Below are 24,846 nucleotides of genomic sequence, written 5' to 3' on the forward strand. Positions count from 1 at the left end.
CAACCCATTTATACGTCCCACTGCTAGGCTCAGGTCGAATGCTGGTTGGGGACTTCACACATTTTCCGAGGGTTGTGAACCTTCTTCGACGTGCAGGTTTTATCACGATGTTTTCCTTCGCCGAAAACCTCATGGTAAATTTCAAATTAAATTTCGCACATAAATTTCGAAAAACTCAGGTGCGAGCACGGATTAACCCACGGCCACTACCACTATTATATTATCAAACCCAATGACGCGAATTGCGCTTTTCGTTGGTAGCGTTATAAACATAAAACTGAAACTTGAGTGCCTTGCGTTCTTATGAAATTGATAAAAAGTACAAAAAAATTGATCCCAAGTTAACATTCTGTACATGTGTGTACAACACAACCTCGCAAAATAAAATTCGCAGTGAGAATTGACAGTCCAACTGGCGACGTGGTAAGGATTGACGATATGCGTCGAGATCTGTTGGAAGCAAAGTTGATTCGAGAAGCGGCGAGTGTCATACATTCCGCCTTAAGTCAACTGCAGGGCTTGCTCCCTGGACATTACATATTGCAACATGAGGTGAGTATAGAAAATTATTTACTCGCTGCAGATGCTACGGTCATAAATCATCGGAGAGACGGCGATTTTGCGGTTTCTCTCTCACCTGCTTAGTGATTTACGAACGTGACTCGTGCGCACGCCCATTATCGATAAAATTAAATCGGTGCGGTAACTTTTAAGTAATTTATTGCCTGCTTTTATCTAAATGTCACAACTTTTTTATTTTAATACCATTCACTGTTTGAACGTTGACCTGGGCACAATGTATAATTTAAAAATCATAATTCAGGTGTAGGAACTATATTACGGCTCAAGCACGTATTGTTGCCAATAATGTGCTATAGAAATTATTTTTATTACCATTCCTACTTTCACTATTAGAACTAAATTGAACATTAAATATATGTAAATATAATTATGTATCGATAACATTTATCGACTGCAGTAATGCACGGCCTTGCGCATAAACGAAAGTTCTTGAGCGTAAACCTGTGATAAGTGGAAGAGGGAACGCAATATCGCAGTCCTACTCCGATAAATTTATGGCCGAGTCTGCAGAAGACAGTCACATACGTATGGGTGGGTGGCCTTTGCGGAGTACACGCGGAGCGTGTTCTGTGCGGAGTGCACGCGGAGCGTGTTCTGTGCGGAGTGCACTCGGGGCGTGTTCCGTACGGAGCTATCTGCGTCACTGTAAAACGATGTTCTATCGCCACACGTGGTACTCCGGTCCAGTGATCCGCAGATAGATCTCCGCACTGCTCTGAAACCAGCCTAACCGTCAAACTTGAAAGCCAGCCTAAAGTTAAATTACAAATTATATACATTTACGAAATCCAGACTTTCAAGTTCATCGGCTAGGAAACAGGAATTGATGGTGTGATTGTCTGTATTTTTTTTGCTAGCCAAGTCACGGCTCCAACGCTCTACTATTCGCACCAAGAGTGACCGCTGCGAAGGACAAACAGCGTTTAACATTGGACTTCGACTGCTCGCAAATGGCAGAAACCGACGAGTCCAAGACCTTGAAGACACCAACTTTGACCGATATACTATTGCCAGCGCATAAGTGAGTCCTGAAATTCACTAAGTTTTGTTATTGTTAACGAAATATTGCACGGATTCGAAAAAAGCTATAATAATATAATAGCTTAAATAATATAATATAATAATAATATAATATATAATAGCTTATATAAAAGCATCTATGCAATACTTACGCATAGGCATAATAAAATATAAAGTTTCCTTTTTCATCTAAAAAAGATATTCTAAAATAGACAAAGACTGTGTATCATTTTTGAACTGATCATTTTGTGTTTTTCACTTGTATTAATATTTATATTGAAAAGTTTATAGTTTTGGGCTTTTATGCATATACATGTAGTAAAAAAGCGCAAAAGAACAGTTATGCACTTTCCTATAATTAAGTAAAAAATATGCGGTACTTTAACACATTGGTACATAATTCATATTCAGGTTTCGTAGAATCCTGCCGTGTGCGTTCTCCCCGTTCGAGCACCACGTCGCGAAGGAGCCAAAGAAGCCAGTGGCCAAGCAGAAACCGCCTCCGCAGGCCATCAAGGTATAATGTATGCTTTGGTCTTGTTCTATGCCTTGCGCAGTAGAAATGCGGCCAACTCTGATACGAATATAAAAATATGCATATGCTGTAAAATAACGAAATTATTAAATAATTTTGTACTTTTGATACGTACTACATATCCTTGTATTCATTCGACTATACGTTACGGAATAAGAACATCAATAATTGTAGGTCTACAAGAGTCTCAGAACATGAATTTAAAAAAATCATATTGCAGCCTACGTTAGCATATCTCATTTGACCATGTCTACGATTGAATATGTTTAATACTATTTACTTTATTGTGTAACTACTCTAAACTTACGACACTTTATATTTAGATATTTAAGCAAAAAGCCTAAAATAAAATGTATGAGACTTGCATATTATAACAAATTAATAACTCATATAACATAACACAAAGTAGATAAAAATTTTTTAAATACGTAATTACTAATAATGGAACTCATGTGTCGGATGTTAAAAACACTTCCAACAATCTTAAATACCAATTACTCCAATGTTGCTAATATGATATTTGTCTTCAGATTCTGATAGACCTGTAGGTCATTCATTTGGTTGAAAGGGCAGACGGCACCATGACTATAACTTAGAGCTAATTCCTTTACTTTATTTATTATTTACCACATATTTTTATATGGCCCATGGTATCTCAGAATAATCTGCTGTCATTTATTGTCATCCCATACAAAAGCTTCAAGAATACATGATTTTTTACTATAATAAAAGTGATAATTCTCTAATGCCCAAAATAAAATGCTGCGTACCAATAACCATACTGACATATGTATGTGAAATTGTGTGACTCATGACATTAATAAAAATATTTTTAAGAACTTTTGGATATGTGCACATAGTACAGTTTCCTTACAACGTGTTAAAAACACGTCCTTCAGTTGCAACTGATAATTTTGATCACGGTAGTTCCCAAGGTTTTTGTTCTGCTAATGTATAACTTGGCCTCATTTTTACTTTTTGCTTCGCGAATTTCTCTGCTAAACAACTTAAACATATTGAAATTTACTTTTAACTGTGTCCAATTAAATTTGGACATTCTTTTAAGGTCCTTCCCTAAATCAATTTGGTAAATAACAAGTTGCAAAATAAAAGTATTGGTAAAGTTATTCAACTCTGCGCTACATTTGTCTATTTGTTTTTTGTTCCAAAGCCTGCAATATGGCTACCTTTTATCATGTTTTACAGGAACACGGCGCGAAGGACATGCATAAGTAACTTTGTCTATTTTTTTGTATTGTGGTACTTTGTAACTCGATTTTTGTTGAAGTGTCAATATTGTTTGGTTGTTGTTAGTTGGGCGGCGAGGAAAACACCGAAAGCAAGGTATCAGCGGTCTTTACAGAATTACGAATAGGACTCGAACGCGTTCTAGTGACGAGTGAAAACACACAATGTCGACACAGTCGGTACAAGACGTAACGTATTCAAAATGTTTCACTACTGGCAACACTGGAAACTTCGGAGATCAGAAGTGTGGATAAAAAGTCTGGTTTTGTTTGTCTTTTTCTTAGCACTAATGTTAAAACATTGGTGCAAAAAAAGGGACAAATGATAACCTTTTTATTGGAGTACATAATAGTTTTTCCTGTTGGTTGGGTTTCACAGACAAACTTCAAGTGTTCAAACTTTCAGTCAACTAGACTGAAATCTCATATTTCTAAATGTTCGAATTCTGAAAGTTTTCACGATATTGTCCAACCAACATTGGATCATCTATTATGTCTACAGCCTAACATATGCGTACAGTAATACAATTGACGAATATGAGATTACGTCAAGAGTGGCAGCTTATTAAAAAACTCAACAAATTTGAAAAAAGTAGTACTGTACCTAAGCTACTGGGCAGATTACTCAAAAACTATTGAACCCTGTGTACAGTGAACAACGTAAATTTTGGACTATTCTTGCACATTCAGAAAAAAGTGACTGAAAGAGTCTATTGTTCCCCTGACCCCAGATACCTTCTGTTTAAAGATTTTACAAAAGGTACATAACTCTTTGTTGACTGTACATTTTACTACCGATTTCAAAAGTAATTGAAAGTAGTGAAAATTAGAGTGGCAACTCATTCAAGCACTAACTAGACATTGGCCTATATTCTTTATCAAGTGATTACCATTCAGCCTTATTTGAATAAAATTGAAAAGTCAAACAACTGAATTAGCACGCGCGCAATTACGCTTGTTCATTCAACTTAAAACAAGCTATGTTATATGTCACCACAAAAATATTTTTGCACTTATCACTATTTAGCAAAATTGCGCAGGTGTAAATTCAGCCTCGTATTTTCTGCATGGCCCGTGCAGTTGGTAAACGCGCGAAGTTCCACACAATTGCCAACATGGGTTATTTACTACTACATAACACTAATTCCTGCTTACCACCTGTGCGGGCGTCTCTCATCGTCCTGAAATGCGGCATGCGGTACTAGGCACCATATATTCATGTTCATTAGATTTATAATAATATATTTTCCAACGATTATAGCAATTGTCTTTTTGATGCTAAAAGTTTTTATATTGCGCTCGTAGTTCCTTTTGCTAGATTATCTGAACGTTCAAACCATCAAAATATCGGGACATTTGGCAAAAATCAACCATATCTCGTTAAGTTTAACTTTAAGGTAAACTTTCGATTATTTTCAGAACTCAATGTAAAGTGTCAATACAAAACTAGTTTTTGTGAAATGTGCTAATGTATTTTGTTTATTGAAGTTGATTCCGACGAAGACCTTACATCATAATACAAACTCTTATAAAGTTTAATGCAATATTTCAATGTCAAACATCACAAAAGAAACCTTTCACAAAGCAGAGTGCCGCATGTCGCTATGACCGGTAAACTAAATAAAATAAAAAAATAATTTCAATCTGTATTCAGTAAAAAAAAAGAGTTATAATTAATTATTCAAGTTAAAATAATACAAAGTTACTATCAAATGATACTTGTTACAGTGGCCAAAGAAGAAAGGGGGCAGGAAGAAGAAGAAAAACCGAAATAACAACTGAAGATTGAGATAGAAATATAAGATAAACAGTCCTGTAATACTGTGATCATTTATTCATAATCTGTATAACTTATTATTAGATGTAAAACATAAATAATGGATTTACAGGAATAAAAAGAATGTCAGGTCCTCTTTAGGCGTATCATATATCCGATATCGGTGACCAAAGTTCTGACCTGGCAGATTCAATCTAAAGGCATTCGCTGCCCGAAGCACAACAGCCTATGATTGAAAAATAAATTCCAAACGTTTATTCAGTTTTATAAATCGTGAAGCTTGAAGGCTAAAATTCAATAATTCAATAAAATTCAATAATTTAAATGATTTATATAAAATTAATTACGAAAAAACTATCGTTAATCTCGGTCGCATAACGGTGACTTGAATTAGGAACTTGAATGTACTGTGAGGCTCATGTGTAATGTGAGGCTCATGTGACCGGCGTTACGCACCACATGCACCATTTACGCCGGTTCCGCTTCAGACAGCGAACGCCTTAAAAGGAACCATTCTTCAGCGCGACATGAATGGCTCATTTGCTACATATTTGCGAAAATTGTTTAACAATCTACATATCATGTTCGGTAGTTTCTCCTTTCTCGAATTTTTTATAAAATTATAAACACGCCTATAGGCACTTCGTTTAGTACTTAGTACTCTATTCTTATAATAAACGTGTACTAGACCTACGGGTGTACTGCTGGTATTATCGGCTCTGCTATATGTTTAGAAAACGAATATTTTAAGAAGTTACGATAAAGTTCCTCTGACATTTTTCTTTCAAAGAGGAATAAATATTTTTCACTTTGTTAAAAAATACTAGGACGAAGTCACGTGGATGTAATCCAAAACCTACATTTTTCTCTCTATTAGTCTGAAAGTCTAATTTAAAAAAAAATCAAATGAATATGAATAAATGTCCGTTGATCAAAATGTAACAAACCATAAAACATGTAACAGAACCGAAACCTTTTTTTTTGTTAAATGTAACTTATTCAATGTGATTAAATAATGTTATAATCCAGGATTAAATACATCTTTTATTTTTTTCTATGTCTACTCTCTTTAACTTGTTTCCAGTGCCTCTACCATAACTTGGCAATAGCAGTTGTCGCTAGGGGCCGCGTAATTTACTTCAGTATAGCAAATGTAGAGCGCACCAAGTGGTCACAAGAAACATTTCTTTTGTTTACATAACCCTTTTTCGCACATTTAACCATTAATAACATTATTGCAATAGTAAAAGATGTTGCTAGCGCAATATGTACAGCGACACTAGCGGTCGCAAGACATAAAATTTATTTTGTATACAAATACTTTACGCTGTCGCTAGTGACAACTGTTACTGTAAAGTAGTTTTTTTTCTATGAAAGTAGAAGGCAAACAAACAGTCGAGCTGCTTGATGGAAGGTGTACATTGCCTAAATAATAAATAATAATTAACTTCTAAGCGGCCTCGTCGAAATAACCGTCCAATTGAGTAGCAATCTGTAATGAAAAACATTTTTTAGTGTCGAATCGAACGTCAAAATGAGTAATTATTATAAAGAGGTCAAGCCTGACTCGTAAATCTGCCGTCCACTAACTAAAACGCGGCTATGACAAGTGGTCATATATAACCAGAAACAGAGACCAAATTTCTTTAATTTGTTTGAAAACTATTCTGCCAAATCATTACGATGGCAACTGCGCTCCAATTGGCCAGCCCGAATTCGTCAATTGTTTCATTTCAAATTGACTAGTTTAACTTGAGCTTTGCTATAATCGACGAAAATTTAAAAATTACATATTTAATATTTAATTACCAATGAAATGTGATTCCTTGATGATGAATTGTAATTTGGATGTTTTGATATTTTTCCCACATCACCGAATGGAACAGCCCCCTATTCTAAGAGATATTATCTTTATTACAATAAATACAGAATATTTTTGGAATATACGGAGACGTACATACAGATCAGTTGTTGGTGCTGTACTATTTCAGCTTTCTATTTTGTGATTTCAGCGCAAATGGGAGTTGATATTTAAAAGTGATATAAGGCCCATTTGTCTGATGTGTTGTCAGATATTTCGTCTCTATTTCTGGTTATAGACTCGATGTTGTCAATGGAATACTGCCATAAATGGTGAAAGTAAGTATACGTAAATGGGAAAAGCTATTAAACGTGTGGGATATAGGTATTGTCGCTTTTCTGACACCTATGTTACTCTCGTTATTTATAACTAACGTAATCGACATTTTTAGCGAAATTGAGTTAATAACATATCTGGAAACAGCTAAATAAGATCTGCGACCCCTTATAAGCGATTTTTTTATATATTATTTAGATTCACTTTTATTGTTAAGCAAAATCAGCGTAATTTACATTTGTCATAGAAAAAAACTTTAGGTGCCAATAACTCAAAAGTTACATGAAGGCAAGTGCGTTAGTTATGACAAGGAGGGCAGTATGGGATAAAAGATGTAGTCACTTGCACCAATATAATAATAATGAAAGAAAAAACGTGACAGGCTCGAACCCATTACCTGGTCTCAAAATAGCGAATTTCCTGTACTATGAGTATAGAGTAACGGAAATATTACTCAGAACGCCTGAACTAGAAACCAAAGTGCTAACCGCTTGACCACCAAGGCCGTCATATTGTAATAATAAAAATCTCCATAAATTGTTATTTTTTTACTCATTAACCCGTTCATGGACAGTATATATCAATATGTGTTATAGTGATTCAATATAAAATGGGCCGTTTCCTCATGTTCTTACTTAGGAGCACCCAGACTAATATGTTCTTATGCTCCTATCAGGGCGTCGTTGTAATATTATTATAATAATAAATATACCGAAATTTACTTACATTTCATTGCAGGTGAATGTATAATTCACGAGAATACATAAATGAATTTAATTAATTCTATATAAAAGAGAATACAGTTATACCGTATTTGAATGAAATGTCACTTACTTGCACAGGTGTGTACTTGACATACTTGTCCGGGTTCTTGCTAAAGGGCAGCGATGCATAGGCGTCGTGGAACTGCGTGTAAGGCGGCAGCAGCGCCTGCTTATTGTCGCGTTTCAAGGCCTCGCGCAGCTCGGGATCGGGTACGCTGTAGGAGCGTTGAGCGCGGGTTATTTCTTCCCACTCGCGGTTGAACGACTGCGGAATACAGATATACCGCGACAGGAAATAAGTCAGAATTATTCGCCATACTGCGAAATTTTAAAGAAGTAAGTCTGTATTTATTAAAGAATAATGATTACTTCTTCTGTAATGGATTTTTTTTCATTATTAAGTACTTGGACTATTAATTTAGTACATTGCATTTTCCTATTGTATGAAAAAAAAAATCAATTAGACCAACTTCTGCTGTCCCAATTCTTTTTCCGATACAATGAAATGATCCGTACAAGAAACGTGAGACCATCAGCAATAAAATAAAATGTCAACATTATTCATTTTTATGGCCAACTCACGCTTGACCAAAAAGGTCCATGTCAAATAAATTTCCACAAAAAAAGATCTGATAGTTCCTAACATAGTTTCTCTGTGTTCTCGTTTCTACGGTTTCGGATTTCCCCATATTTTATTGTACGAATTAAAATCGTACTGTACGAGTATACATAGATGTTGAAAAAGAAGCAGGAGTACTCACGGCAAACTTGTCTTTAATAAGCTGTCGGTCTTTGTCCCTTAGCTTAGCGGGGAGGGGTTCCTCTATCACTATATGAGCCAGTAGTTTGTTCCAGCTGCAAATATAAAAATAAAAATGTTGCCTTAGTAAAATTGTAATAGGCTTGGTTAGCCTTTCCTGTCGAGTATATAACCAGAAATAGAGGCGAAATGGCATTAAATTTGTTTGAAAACTATTCTGCCATATCATTACTGTCACAACTGCGCTCCGATTGGCATGCCCGAGTTCGAAACAATTGACGGATGTCGTCAATGGGTGTTGTCAACTGTTTCACTTCAAATTGACCAGTTAACTTGAGCTTTGCTACAATGCAAAAAAATATTTTTTTCAAATACGGCAACAATACAAACAATACAAAGCAATACGGATATAAATGGAAGTGGTCGGCAGACTTAAGCAAATAAGAAAAAAAAATGCTTAATTTCTTTTAATACACCAACAAACAACTTTTTAACTGCCTCATTGTCGAACGGTTACCATGCCGGACTGCCACGCAGAGGTCCCAGGCTCGATTCCCGGGCCGGGAGAAATATTTGTATGCCCTACATTTATTTCTCTAGTGAGTGTGGGTGTAATTTGTGTTTGTCAAGTCAAAATTTCCCAACCGCGTGGCTGTGCGTTATTTATTTACTGTGAAACTCACGTGTATATGAAGTTTTACCGAATTTAGATATTATTATTACCTCTGCAAGTAAGAGTTCTTATGCTCCTGAATCATGTCGCGATAGTTGGCCTCACACTCAGGCTCAGCCAACATCAATATGTCCAATAAACCACTTCGCTGCAGACCCTGCAATTGCCCTGGCGTTATTATATTCTATATTAAAATGACGATCTGTAATTAAACTAACGTCCTTTAAGTTTCAATGCTCTGTTTAAGTTTTTTTTATTTTCTCTGATAATGTGTAGGGCAGGATCATAATTAGACTCAATTTACATTGTTGCGGAATGGAATGGAAGCGAATTTTTCTGACGAAAATGTACCTAGCATAATGAAATTTATTTTAATTGTATAACGTTCAAAGTAGATACGACACGGTAGCTCAGAGAATTCCCAAAACAGTGCGAGAATTTTCTGAATGCGCGACTTGTAATTGACTCGTATCTTTTGTATGTTACAAAAACTAGCATCCATTCCGATCCGTACTTTGTAAAATGAGCCTTAAAGTCGCATTACATTTAAACACCGTTTCTGTAACTCGCTGTAAGACTGGCGATAACAGAAAAAAATCCATTAGCCTGGGAACACTCTTTACGTAAGGAATATGGATAGATTATTATTATAATTGTGATGTAACTTACTTGTAGTAAATAAAGAGTGTTGTTCAACAAGAATATTGCTTTCAATGCATCTGTGTACTGTTCACTTTTATTCCTTAGAGCTAAGTTAAGTTGGGCTAACACTTTGCCTGAAAAAAATTTGTAAATTAGCTAAACAACAAATTTAATTTCTAGAGCCTCATAATCATACTGCAATTTGAGGTAATTTGAGGTAAAGCTACATCAATTTAAAATAAAAAATTGGTTTATGTAAGAGAACTTACGCATATAAATAGCTAGTATAGCAGCATCTTTGTCTTGTACACCGAGTAGTTGGTTGGCGGAGCGCGCGTACGGCTCCGCCGACAATGCTGGACCTGCAAATCGGATTAACTGTAAATTATGTAACACTTTTTTTGTGTTACCAATAATGAGTACGTATATAAATAGGTACATAAAGCGCCGCGCAAGCGAGGTTACTTTATTTAGTCTCTTGTATTGATACAAGCAACCGGTAACTAGTAGTGTATATTCTATTTTGCAATGCAATTAATAATCGCACACTATATGAGCAGACGCAGACACTATTATGTTCAGTTGCTTCCATTGGACATACAGTGATTGCCGATGTGAGCAACTGTTGCTGCACGATTGATTTGTCTATAAGTCCCACCTGAAACCAAACACAACAGTGTTACTTAAAAATTGGTAGAATAGTGAAAACACGATTTGAAAGTTGATACTAAACGGATCTTTTTGCGAATAATGTGATTATTTTTATTTATACATAATATTTAGTTATCTATTTTCAAATGAGAATATAAATTTATTGGTTTCATTTAGTATTGTATTGAACTTTCAAATCTGTTTTATGTATTTGGTTTTATGTGCGAAGTATTGACGGCGACGACGTCTGCGTAGACTCATAATCAGCACAACAAACAAAATAAGTGTTCATCGATATCCATCGTAACACGGACGGAATACTCTAGAATTCAAGCACCGAACTGTTACTAGTGTTCAAAAATAGCAACCGGTGACTGCCCGGTTGCCGTTACCGGACACAGCATGCACGATTTCATGTGATGGTGTCCTGTGAGGTAACAAAAAGTGTATACGTTTGCGCATCGCCTAATATTCTCGTAAAAGAATTACGGTATATAAACATGGCACACAAATCAATAGTATTGTTTACATAGTCCAGCACGCATCATGAGTGTTGTGTCATCAACAGTGACCACGAATGTAAGGAAGGGTGTTGTGTCTCATAGACAGTGTCCATGTGTTACCAATAGTGTGCATGTGCGCGGCTAGAGCGTGGCAGTGCGCGAGCGCAGCGGCGGCCAGTTGGTGCACGGTGCCGTCCACCGCGCCCGCCTCGCTGTCCCCGCGCACGCCCTCCACCCACTCCTCCAGCGATCGAATGCACTGCAAACAATACTCGTTAACCATGGCGTGCCCTTGATTATGATTAGTCGTATATACTGCGTGTAATGTGCCAGACAACTGCACCAATTACCTGGTCTAAAGCTAGAGAATTCCCTGTGCTATGACTATCAAAGGAACAGAATTCTGAACGCGACAACAGAGCTGCACTACCCAGAACACCCAGACCAGAAACAATTGAGAAAAGTTTATAACTCAAATTGGTCCTATCGGGAATCGAACCCGGGACCTCGTTGTCGGCCGTCGATTGATAAATATATACAAAAAAAATGTTTACCGACAAAAATAGCTTTACAAAAAACAGTATCATAGAAAGAGTAAGCGTAAACCTGCGGACAGGAGGTTTACGCTTTATGCATTTCAATTGAAATAAGATGGAAATGACCGCCCTCAGAGTATCGCAGCGCATTTTACGCTACGGTATTGAAGAGCACGCTAAAGTACCGAGGCGGGAAGCGCGCATATACAACGGAATCCTAATAATCCGAAAATTCAACTGCGTATTTGCTAATGGAACGGAGTCATTCCGAGGGACCGGTGGCATGTCGGCAGATACCGCAGCATATACCCGCGGCATTGTAGGGGATATCGTATATATGTAGGGGATATCATCAGCGTGCGCTGCCGGGCACAATATCACCAGTGTTAGACAGTCTTCTTCATAAAATCTCAAATTCATTTAAGGGGCAATGTATACGCTTCTATAATAAGATTCCGATCGATATTATATTTGCCATTTACGAGTTTTAAAACTATAGTGAAACAAAAGCTTTATACTAAAGGTTATTATACAGCTTCTGCGTACTTGGATGACAAAAATCCTTGGTGTGAAATGACCTGTTTAGTTCTTGCAAGTAGTCTCGATCTAAGTTGTTTATATTAAATATTGTAATGATAAATGTATTCCCAAAGTGGTCCCTACCGCCAAGGCGCTGAAGAGTCCTAGGGCGGTAAGGGCCTCGGAAGAAATTGGGGGCGTTGATGCTGTTCAGGAAAACCTGAATTATCAGTAACAAACTTTTTCCTTGTGATTTTTTGTGTCAGATTAATATAAAAAACACGTTTTTTCTATTATTTTTGTGGTAGTGGTGGGCGTTGAAATTTTTTTATCTTGCCTAAGAGGGCGGTGAGCTAAAAAGTTTGGGAACCTATGCCCGAGACTTTCTTGCTCATTCTTCTCGCCTTAAGAATGAGCAGAGTTTAATCAGTATGACGATTCTAAGTGTTATTTGGTTACCTATGAAATAAAGATTATTTGACTTTGACTTTATCTTTATCCGCCGGTTTGCGCTGGCCCGAAGTGTTCGTAGTGGGTACTCACGTTCTGCTGGCAGTTGTTGACGATGTTGGTGTAGAGCGTGGGCGCGGCCGGCGCGAGGGCGCGCTCCACGTCGGGCTGCAGCCGCTGCAGGCGCGCCAGCAGCGCCCAGCAGCCGGCGGCCGAGCCGCTGCAGCGGGAAGCGGCGCGCCGGCACGCGCGGCAGGCACGCTGTTGCAAATTCCAACACCACGCATGAGTGTGAGTTCCAAGAGTCATTTTTTTCCACCGCCTTGCACTCGTAGCGTATCCACCTTTTTAATAAACTTCAAAAAAGTTATTTATTCGACTGGTTTTTTTTTTTATGTATGTTACGCGACAACTTACGGCATTTGTGTACCGATTTCGATGATTAGTTTTTTGTTGGAAAGAGGATACCTCAGTATTGATCCCATTTAAATTTGAATAAAATATTCCACCACAAAAAAAGGTGGCAAATTAAATAAAATCGATTTTAATAAAACTTGGCAAATAGATAGTTTCCACGAACTTTTGAAGTCGGTTTTTTTATAAAAAAAGTTGTTAGGACATTCGACTTCACGCAATAAGTCAATTTACTATAGAAACTGGCACATAAGACCGCAATTTATAAAGTACACATATCAATACTTCGGAACAGTAAAGGCGTAAAAACCTTCAACAACCGTCAACCTGTTTCTTCACAGGTCTCTTCATAAACGCTAAAATAGGAAATGAAATCATTTTTTCTCGTCTAAATCGCGTAGATTTGTTTTTTGAAACAAACCAACTGAGTGACTGAGTCACCCGTGACCATGGCACCTAGAAAGGGCCCGAAACATGGGTTTATTTGAAAAACCAAATATGAGCGATTTATATCCGAAAAAAAAATAGTTTCATTTCCTATGTGTAACAATTGCAAAACCCTATGAATTCGATAACCTCTAAAATGCTTCAATAACTGTCAAGTTATCCCATCATATTGCACTGAGTCTTCTAACCATGACGTTAGGAGTTATATCAAGATTTGAACAACAACGATAATAATTAATGCTTTAAGCTCGTTTTATAAACTTGGAATTTTTTTAACTTTTACGTTATTTCTTCCCCGACTATCGATATAACTACCTACATAACATAACATTATAAAAACATGATACACAGTAACACTTTACTGAAGTGCAATATAAGGGAGTCCCCTTGATTATCGACGCGGAATCGGCTTGAGACGGTGCGAAAAAGTCTAAAAACGCAACAAGAGCGAAAAAGACATTGTACGGTTCGCTTTAGCTTGGATTGCTGGTATTGCATGGACATAGAGCTGACCTCGACGTCATTGGCGAGAGTGGCGAAGCAGTCCTTGAGCACCTGGGCAAGCAGAGAGGGCAGACGTGGCAGCGGTACCAGGCCCAGCAGCGCACGCTGTTCGTGCCGGGCCAGTCGCGCTACACACGCCGCAACCGAACCCGCCGCCGCTGCCTCACCCTCGTCCATGACCTCAGCCAGGTCCTCCGTATCTAAACATCGCATATACGATAATCACTTTCATTACACATTCAAGAAGCAGATAAAAAGTAAGCTCTTTTGACTGTTTCTAATTTAGAAATAGTACTGGCCACTATCGTAACATGCTCGCTGTCTGTTCTAAAATTAGTGACAATTTGTTTATTACGTTTCGCTTTGTATGGACAACAAGTCAAAAAAGTTTTTCTTAGACACCTTTTTTAACACCCCCTTCTTTTCTTCATAGGTTTTGGTTATAATGGCCCTCTCTACCGACCCTTAGAGCCCAGTTACACGTCACAGTTTGGGGGCGTGTCTGGTGGACCCAGACTTGGGTATGGACTCGCTGGGGTTTGTGGTTAGCTGCAGAGATGGACCTGTTTGTCTGCCCCGGTTGGGTGTGGCCGGGGCGTCTGTCTCGTGAGCAGCTAGCGCGTCTTAGTAGCGGTCTAGTTGAGAGCCTGAAGCGAGGAGACGCGGGACACGTGAATTGCCCTTTAAGTTGCAAGCTATGTCCGGACATTGTCGCAAGACACTGCGACCGGCATCTCCGGCGCTAGCCCGGAGAGCTAGCAGAGGATAAGCTAGATATCCTCCGATCCCTCCAGCCGCTTAGGTTATTGGGAACTGGAGAGACGTCGCTTTTCGGCGTCGGGAAGTGAGCGTGCTTTACAGCTCCGCTACCAAAGAGGAGATTTGGTAGTGGACTCTGAGTCGACCGCGTAGGGGTGGCAACCGCTAGTTGTGCAATGCACAACGGGCAGTGAGCGTACCTACAGCTCCGGTACCTATCTGGAAAACAGGGAGGGTACTGTACGTGCACCCGGGGCGGCTCACCCGAGACACTAGCCTCTCGAAGAACCGGATGAAGTCTAGTGACAGAGGTATGTGACAAACCTGTACACTGGCTGATCTGGAGTCAGATGTACAGGTATGAACTTATAAGAAGTTTCACAGGTCATAATGCCCTTCCCGCATAACCTTTTTTTAACAAATGAAATAGTGCATTTCCCGTGCAGGTATGTCAAAAAAATTTGCCATGATTGTCTTTCATTAATTCATACTTGGTAGATTACTTTCAGCCAACCTATGGAAGAAAGAAAAGAATGGAAATGGCATCAAGCAACATTAGTATCAAAACCGGTATCGCCACACGCACACATTTGAAAACGTAATCTTACATTAGTACTAAGACAACATAATTTTGATTCGTTAAAAATTCAGTCAACCGTGACTATGGGATCTGTAAAGGACCCGCAACGTCGGTTTGTTTGAAGAAACAAATATACGCGATTTAAATCCGGAAAAATAGTTTCATTTCCTATGGTGAAAAATTATCAAACGAAAATAGACAATAATGAAAAAACTTTTGGTAAAAAAAATTTAAACTTATTTAGATCTAATAAGGTTTTATTATTACTAGTCAAATAAAAGCTAAAAATCCTATGAACATAAACTTCTTGGAACAAAAGCAAACAGTTGACAATCTACAGATAGGGATGTGACATTTAATTGATATCGATATTATGTTTCATAACTAGCGGAATATTGAACTAGGCATTGGCGTATACTTGCTATAATTAGGGTTAACCACGGAGTATATGGAAATATGTAAATGTAAAGCAATTTTTTCGAAAACTAGCATAGCTGACTTTTACTTGCACACATTTGTTACCAAATACGCATAACGTTTTACTACACGCAAATACTAATTGATATTAGCTACACAGGCGTGTGTGTACGTAGCTACATGCTACAATCACAGTATTAATGATTGATTATACTGTCATCGTACTTTCATTAACCGACTAGATTTCAAGTCAATCCGATCACTGAAACATGATATTTTAGTTCAACAATCACCTCTTTCTGAGCTTACTGAACATGACTACACCTACAGCGTCGACCAGCTTGTCAAGAAAATGACGATACTTATTTCCAAAGGCGAAGAAACGAATCATTTGTCTCATAAAAACTTGACGAAAAATAACTGACAATGCTCCAGAAATGTTTTCACATTTATATGTGGTTTATAATTTGTGAAGGCAACTCTGAGTTTCATGTCATATATTACCTGATTAACCAAATGATTTATTTCTTAATGATTTTTTCGGTTGTTATTCATATGTATATAATTTAATGTGATGTCATAAAATGCCTATAACAAATGGTGCTACATTTAGTAGGTACCCAGCTTTTACTGCCTCTTGCTTCAGCCCATTTCTCCTTTAAAAAGGATCCGACGGGAAACTAAAAAAAATCATACAAAAACTGCAAATGTAAGTCATGTCTGTGATAAAACTAAGAACTCAAGCGGACGAATGTGACGTATAATAAGCAAGTAGGGAGATAGGAATCATGTAGACAAGGAAAAGTAAATCTCCAACCTCACAGTCTTCATTTGATACGCCACGAGCTTACGTGCATTGTAAAATTATCGACACTGTACCTCCTCTATCTATATTTCCTTTTTGTCCATTAATATATCGTTTTTACTTAGATTGAAATTTTTTAAATTTGCGAGTGTTGGAACCAAACATTTAAGTAATCTAAGTAATCAAAATTGTTAGCTTTTAAATACCTGTAAACAATTTATGTTTACACATTGGTACCGCTAGAATAAAAAATATTGAACTAAACCAAAACCGGGTTTCTAAATATAGAGTTTCTACATGTCGATAATTTGATTACAACACGCGGACCCAGTACTAAGTGTAATACGACACTAGTGCAAGCAATTCATTGAGCGTCATTCGAATAGTTCTATTGATGGCGGCGATGGCTAGCAACCAATGTATATTGTTATTACCGGGTTGTAAGAAAATAGTTTCGTTTCGAAATTATAGTATTTAGATTAGAAAATACAGAGTTTTAGTACTTACCGATGAAATGAAATCACTCCCGGAGTATTTTTTAAACTTTGGTTTCTTACGCGACATGATATAATGGCACAATTCGTCATATTTCTATTTTTTCCACAAAATAATCATATACCATATTTGAACGACGACAGACGCGCTGTTGACACTCATATCACCGTCTGGTCATAAGCTAGGTAAAGCGGACCCCGCCCACTAACCAGTCTATTACTAGTATTTATGTGGTCTGTGAGCCAACCCTTGCATATATTTGCTTCGTACACCATATAAGTATAAAAGAAGAAAGAAGAAAGGTAAAATACTATTAAGAATAATTCAATTATAAATCTCACAAGAATCGTTCATAATAGAGCGCCGTGGACCGATGGCAAGGCCGGTCGATTGCTCTAACGTTTGCGACGCCTTCATCATAATCTTGTTGGCGCGTTTCTCGATACTGAAAACAAATGGCATTTTAGTATGTTTAAATTTAATTATGTTTTAGTATGTTTACTAATTCATTATCTCACATACAGTACATACTTACACTTTTTGTAACTTGCTGGTTCTCCTTTGTGTGCTGTCAGAACGATATAGCAGATTTTTGGCTCTCTGCAACAAAACGACAGTAACGACAAAACGACAAACGACAAAATTTTTATTTAAATTAGGTTGAGATATGTAATACAACTCCTATACATATATAAATAGGTGAGTTCTGAATGCAGAGGACAATTAAGAAAAAAAAATATTTTTACATAATATAAACGCATGCAAAAGTGATTTCAAGTAAGTCATGATTAAAAATTCAAACCGGGCAATTACTTGTGTAAAAATCAAATCGAAGAAAAATTAAAATCTACATAAATAATTAACATCTGAGTCCAACAGTCGAGCGAAGACCTGCCATGTTACCTTACGTGAGAGGTGTTACAGACAAAATCGGAAGAGTCCTCAGGCGTGCATCTATCAAGACCTATTTCAAGCCCCTGAGGAAGATTTCTCAGTTCCTGAGACCCGTGAAATGTAACATCCCCTTACAGGATGCAGGAGTTTACAAGCTTGACTGTGAGTACGGTCTCTCTTATATTGGACAAACAAAGCGAAGTATTTGTACCCGCGTCAAAGAACATATAGCTGATGTCAAACACCGTCGCGTAAACAAGTCTGCAGTCTGCGAGCATGTCATGGATAAACCTACACATTCAATGAAGTTTGACAAACCCCAGGTCCTTGCAAAAGAAGTCCGTTATCTGCCCAGGATGCTGCGAGGCCATTGAAATTAAAAAACTCCTAATTTCAACAGGGAAGATGGTTTCTCCGTACCACCAGTTTGGGATCCAGTATTTCCTCTAATGAAAAATCCCAAACAGACATAAGACTGCAGTACTAATTAATATGTTTTAGTTTATTCTAATTTCTATTAATAATTAATAATAAATTAAACTTCATAAAAATTCATTCAATAAATAATTTGTAAAACTTAATGTAGCGTAAATTGGAATGTTTTCTTTGTAAAATTAAAAATAAGGTATTTAATTAATAACTATTGTAACTATAGTGAAAAAATAGGGTGGTTTGCATTAATATTAGACATAACTGGTTGAAGACTGTACCACCTCAGTCAACCGTGACCATGGGACCTGTATAGGGCCCGAAACGTCGGTTTGTTTGAAAAAACAAATATACGCGATTTAAATCCGGAAAAATAGTTTCATTTCCTTTAGTATAAAGTTTTTATTTCACTATAGTTTTAAACCTCGTGAAAGGCAAATTTTGTATATCAACCGGAATCTTGTTATAGAAGCGCATATATTGCGCCTTACATGATTTTTTGTCTTTGTGAAGACGACTATCAAGAAAAGCTAGTTTATTTCTATTCCTCGTATTAATGTTATGTCTGTCACTATTTTTCATAAAGAAATTACTATTCCTTTTAACATAAATTACATTTTCATAAATGTACTGTGAGGCTAGTGTAAGAATGTTAATTTCCTTAAACTTATCTCTCAAAGATACTTTGGGGCCCAGATTGTAAATTGCCCTAACTGCACGTTTCTGCAGGACAAAGATTCTATTGATATCGGCGGCATTAACCCAAAGCAAAATGCCGTATGTCATTGGACTGTGAAAGTAGCTGAAGTAAACCAATCTAGCGGATTCGACGTCTGAAAGTTTCCTTATTTTTTTTAATCGCGTACACTGCAGAGCCGAGCCGTTTTGATAACTTACTTATATGGGGACCCCATTGCAATTTAGCATCAAACGTTATACCTAGAAATACAACTGTATCCATAAGATTCAATTTTTCGTTTCCAACTACAATGTTTGTAACCATCTCTCTAACATTGGGTAATGTAAATTTCACACAATTTGTTTTTTTCTCATTAAGAAGTAGGTTATTAACAGCAAACCAATCAACTACTTTAGATATAGCATTGTTCAAATCGTCGTAGGAACATTAGTGCCTTTTAACTTTAAATAATAAGGAAGTATCATCAGCAAACAATACTATCTCAAGTTTTATACCCTCCATACGGCTAGGTAAGTCATTAATATAAACTAAAAACAAAAATGGGCCTAGAATTGAACCCTGAGGGACACCCATGCTAATTGCAGATCCTGATGATCTTGTACCGTTAACATCGTACCCTCTGTACCCTACCACGCAAATACGATTTAAGAAGGTCGAGATCACGTCCCGCCACACCATAATGGCGAAGTTTCCTGACCAGTGTATCATGGTGCACACAATCAAAAGCTTTGGAAAGGTCACAGAATACACCAATAGCATCATGTGAGACTTCCCATGTATCAAATATATGATTAATCAACTAAAAAAAAATTACTTTGTTTGGATTTTTGCATAGTTTTGCTGTAAATAAGTTTTAAATAAAGTTTTATTAATGCCTAATATTATTTTTTATCAAAACTCAATAGTCAAGAACAATTCAGGATAAGAAATGTTCCAATTTTGCAAACATAGTTTTTTAGTAAAATTTACTCCGTTTGCACATTAATAGCAATAATTTCATATTTACATTAGATACCATGAGAAATGATATCATTTTGAAATCCTCATTAAACCTACATTATTTTAAAGTACTTGGCCACACAGGTTATCATACTTTATTTTTATACAGAAAGCGCGTAAACTTCGTAAAAATAAATTATTTCTCTGAAAAATGAAGTTAAACTTTTTTTTTTAAATGTACATTACTTAGTCATACCATTTACTGCTTATCAAAGGACACAGTTACCGTAGAATATTATGACACCAAAAAACCAAATAAATTCATTCATTTGTAGTCATAGTGCACAAAAACCTAAAATAAGATAAAAATAATTAACTTTTAAGAAAAAAAAACATTCCTTAGGTACTACATGGGATAGATTTTTTTTGCATTTTTTTTGGAACAGTCTTAAGCTCTGCTATAAGCCATTTCAGTATGATACATTCATTACCGGACACCCTGTATATTATTATGTCGAATTTTGTACAAATTCACTTAAAAATAATAAAGAGTTGGGCAGATACATGCATACAAATATTACTATAAATGTGAAAATAAGCGTATACTATAAGAAATGTACCGATATTCCAACTAAACGTAAACTCAAACATCCGTAATTCCGAAAACCGATTTACAATAAAACCGTTACGATTTCGTGTAATTTTAATGCTTTTCACAAAGACAAAATTAGTTTTTATTTTGTAACCTTTCTAAAAAAATACATTTGACATGAAAAGTCGAGCTAACGTTATTTCGGACAAATGTATTTTCTGACTTCTAATAGGTAATCCCAAGCCGTAAAACGAGTACAACAATATTTTGTTAGTTATTGCTAACGTTTAATTAAAAATCATTTTAAAAATAAGATTAAAATCAAAGCGACTCTATAGTTTCTTTGTTCTAAATATTTCAATCGCTTATGGTTCGAACAATTGAAAATGACCAAGAAGTTTATATATAAGCTTCTTGAAATTGAGACAATGGGTCTCTTTCCATCTTTTGCGCATGCAATGTGTACAAATAGGACAGCTGGCTATTTGATTATTTTGTGTGCTTTTGTAATTTATATTTACAATTCATTTATATATATAAATATAAATTAAATACTATAAAACTGTACAAAATAACATTTTTAAATGCGAACTATGATAACACAATATATTTGTTTAGTGAAAATATGATACAAAACCCTGTTTTTACACTTTACTGCAGTAATTTTTACAAGTTATTATTATATGGTACTGCATGATTGACAACCGCGCTGACAGTCGAACAAACCAAGACTGTTGCGCGATTGACGCTCTGTATGTGATTTTAACGCCCTATAGATGCGGACACTTTTAAGCCCGATGTCCATTTATTGGTAGGTCAATGAGGTTAGTCACACATTTTAAAGGATTTTGTGTCAAAAGTGTGTTGTCTGTAGCAGTAAATTTTTTTTTTTAATATAAAAACTAGACCTTTTTGATCATTTATCTAAAAATCTTATATTCTAATGAAATAACATTGAATAAATCAGTCTTCTTTATGATACCTCTCTCGCCCAAACAACCACATGCTGATCAAAATAAAAACTCGAACAAGCCAGGCCCCGTCTAATTGCGCAGGACTTGCATGCAAAATACCTAACTATGTCCAGCTTAATCCGGACTTTTGGCAACACTGCTAATATATAAAATTAAAACTTACATGGTCAGTAAGCATGGATCGCGAACGCAAGTAGTCCTTGAAGTTGTTGAGTGAGGTGTTGGCGGCGGGCGCACGCACAGCTAGTAGCGCCGCGACAGGTGGGCGCCCCGCGCCGCTGAGCCACGTGGCCGCCGCCCGCATAACTTCCAGCGCTGTGCCGGGGGTCGAACCACTACCACTTACGCTTACGCTGTCCACACTTGAGTCTATGAAAAAAAGCATAGTGACTAATACAAATGACGACAGCCCAATATTCATCCCCTGAACAAAGTCATATAGGTTGCAGGCTAGGTATAAGAAATGAAGGAAACTTTGTCAATCTCTCCATTCCTCTTATTTGAGAATTTGTAATATAACGTATTACACATATTACACGTAGTCACTAACATGACTCATAAGATCATTATTGTTCACATGGATGTAAATCTGAAATAAATGTATTATTATTAAAGTTACATGGCCAGTATTGATTCTATTCAGCTTTAGGTCACTGTTAATGTTTAACTGCCTCTGTGGCTGAACGGTTACCATGCTGGACTGCCACGCAGAGGTCGCGGGTTTCATTCCCGGACTGGAAAAAATATTTGTAAGGCATACATTTATTTCTTTCGTGAGTTTGGATGTAATTTGTGGTTGTCTATATGCGTGTCCATGGCACTCGCAGTACAGGGTTTCCCTAGTGCAGGACTATGAGTGTGTGTGTGTGTGTGTGTGTACTGTTCACCTTGCCTGACTGTAATATTGGTGACAAGTGAGCCAATATGATGAATTACTTCTACAATACAATTATGAACATAAATTAAGCATAATTACAAAGGTGTTTACCTTCCTCTAAAGCAATCATATCCATAATGGTAGTAGGTGAAAGAGGCCTTGTGTTGCGACTCAATAACTCTTCAAATGCACTCTCTAGTTTTTGCACTCCTGTGTTGTACAATTGGTTCTAAAAATGATAGCATTGCATGAAATTGTGGTGTAAAATAAAAATCATAGAGACATACATAAAATATTTTTACTCACAATATTTTCTAGTTCAACACTCTGTGGATTGTTTTTATTGAAATAGTTTTGTGCTTCTGCTAATTTGTCCAAAGCCTGAAAACAAACTAATGTTATGATGATAGAAGGAAGATCTGGCAACTCTGCCCTGTGATCATAAGCAAATATTTTAAAACACAGTATAAATACCAAATACTTGAAATAAAATCAAAGAACTTAATGGAAAATCTTAATACTCTTAATAATCTTAATCTAAATATACCACAAATATTTCATTCACAAACCTCCAAGTAAATATTGAGTGATTCAATGGAATCTGTGTGAGGCCCAGCCTGAATCAAATCACATAGCTCGCTAGTCACCAGGTAGTAGCCAATAACTTCATCCAGCTCTTCTATTGTTTTACCCATGTCTGGACAAAATAAAAGCAATTTTAACATGGAACATTAACCTTTCACCAGATAAATCATTCCGATCATTTATTGCAAATCAGGCCTGTCTGGCACATTAATGCTTGACAGCAGAAATAGGTAAGGTGGCAGTACTTACCTGGATGAACTATTTCACAAGCAGCTCTACTGCCACTACCAAGTACAAAATAGCAGTGCTGTACTCAGGTTTGAAGGCTAAAGTCAATGTAATCACAGGCAAAGAAAAGACCCATAATCTAATGCACCAAGTCTAGCAAAGTTTCTGATACCTATGTAAAAAAAACACCTCAGCATTGCAACTGTTGCACAGCATTTATCACTTTCCATCAGGTGAAATGTCTTCTTCACACTCTTAATGATAAACAAACTTACTATGATGTATCTGCTGCAAACGTGCTGTTTCCCCATATAAAGGTAGCACAGCAGCTTCCAACTGTTGTAATCTCTTCTCACACGCACCAAGTACCTTGCAAACGTCACTGGCCAGTTGTGAGCTCCTACCAGCAGCTGCTTTCAGTTCCTGGATGTTGGTCATCTCCTAAAAAGTACAGTAACCACCATCAAAGGCTGTCTTTACATGATTGATACGCCCATTACAAAGTTTGCTTTTTCCTTGTAAATTTAGGAGTTTCTAAAAATATTATTTACAGGTCATACAATCAAATTTATTCCAAAAAGCTCTAAAATGCGAGAGAAATAATTAGTGCAAATACCTTCTTTAACTTCATCTCAATTTCGGATTTCTTCTCTATCAAATGCATTGCAGTGATTGTGTAATCTGTTTCTAAACTACAAACAATTGAACAAGTAGGTATAATAGTTACAATGCAAGTAATTGATTAATTTGGCCAGTTTGTTTTTATAAAATTTCAAGATACCTATCTTTAGACTTTTCAAAAAATTAAAAATGTTTATCTTTGTGGTAATAGGAAATGTCAAATAAACTGTCAAACAAAAACTGTAAACTTTTTTCCATACTTTTTATGTAAACTTCGGACGGAACCTTTTTTTCCATCCTCTAATTTGATTCGTGGTTCTTTTTTATATTTTTTTTATATAAGTCGTTTGAGCCAAGATCTCTTTTTTTTCGAACTTACTTTTAGTTATAAAATTTTTGTTATAATATTCACGCATAGAATGATAGTTTTAGTAGTAGGTTAATTTTCGGTTTTAGTGAATATTTATATAAAAATACAAGTTGATATCTATTTTATGTTTGTCTGATGTATTTTTACACTCATTTACCTCACATTTCGTCATTTTTAGCTAAAATTCTTGAGCTGTTTGCGGTGCAAGTTAACCTTGAGCACTGACGGCCCGCCCGCTCGTGTAGGCCCATTCGGAGCGCTTCAATTTGCCTCACTTAGCGTGTGCGGACTAGGTTTCTATGCGTTATTATTCTAAGATTCATGCTAAATAAAACTTGAAAAGATACTTTAAGCGTGGAATATAATATAAACCTTCGAATTATATTTTTCCAATTTTATTAAATTTTCCGTTTTTATAAA

At 36.5% G+C, this 24,846-nt stretch overlaps 2 protein-coding genes across 4 annotated transcripts in view; one reads left to right on the forward strand and one right to left on the reverse strand.

Annotated features, from left to right (window-relative positions):
- The window catches only part of LOC113235105, a 33,973-nt gene extending 27,967 nt beyond the window's left edge, over nt 1–6,006 (forward strand). For 2 of the 3 annotated variants that reach the window (XM_026470677.1, XM_026470679.1), the window contains exons 18-22: nt 395–552; nt 1,440–1,603; nt 2,014–2,119; nt 3,452–3,481; nt 5,113–6,006. In XM_026470677.1, the coding sequence (XP_026326462.1) occupies nt 395–552; nt 1,440–1,603; nt 2,014–2,119; nt 3,452–3,481; nt 5,113–5,166 (512 nt within the window). In that variant the 3' untranslated portion in view covers nt 5,167–6,006. The remainder of the gene's footprint in view (nt 1–394; nt 553–1,439; nt 1,604–2,013; nt 2,120–3,451; nt 3,482–5,112) is intronic. The other variant, XM_026470678.1, reaches the window with a different exon arrangement.
- Nucleotide 6,007: 1 nt separating this feature from the next.
- LOC113235106 (exocyst complex component 7) lies at nt 6,008–24,278 on the reverse strand. Its single transcript, XM_026470680.1, has 17 exons — nt 24,052–24,278; nt 23,711–23,876; nt 23,192–23,319; nt 22,929–23,003; nt 22,734–22,851; nt 21,909–22,114; nt 17,753–17,817; nt 17,559–17,662; nt 14,171–14,361; nt 12,890–13,057; nt 11,412–11,550; nt 10,407–10,499; nt 10,165–10,271; nt 9,546–9,652; nt 8,824–8,917; nt 8,133–8,327; nt 6,008–6,653 (listed from the first exon to the last, which is right to left on the reverse strand). Exons 1-17 carry the CDS (start codon nt 24,097–24,099, stop codon nt 6,612–6,614), a joined length of 2,046 nt encoding a protein of 681 aa, XP_026326465.1. The 5' UTR covers nt 24,100–24,278; the 3' UTR covers nt 6,008–6,611.
- Nucleotides 24,279–24,846: the final 568 nt, after the last annotated feature.

Source organism: Hyposmocoma kahamanoa, unplaced genomic scaffold (genome assembly GCF_003589595.1).
Source record: "Hyposmocoma kahamanoa isolate Upper Pololo Valley unplaced genomic scaffold, ASM358959v1 87, whole genome shotgun sequence".
Taxonomy (NCBI): domain Eukaryota; kingdom Metazoa; phylum Arthropoda; class Insecta; order Lepidoptera; family Cosmopterigidae; genus Hyposmocoma; species Hyposmocoma kahamanoa.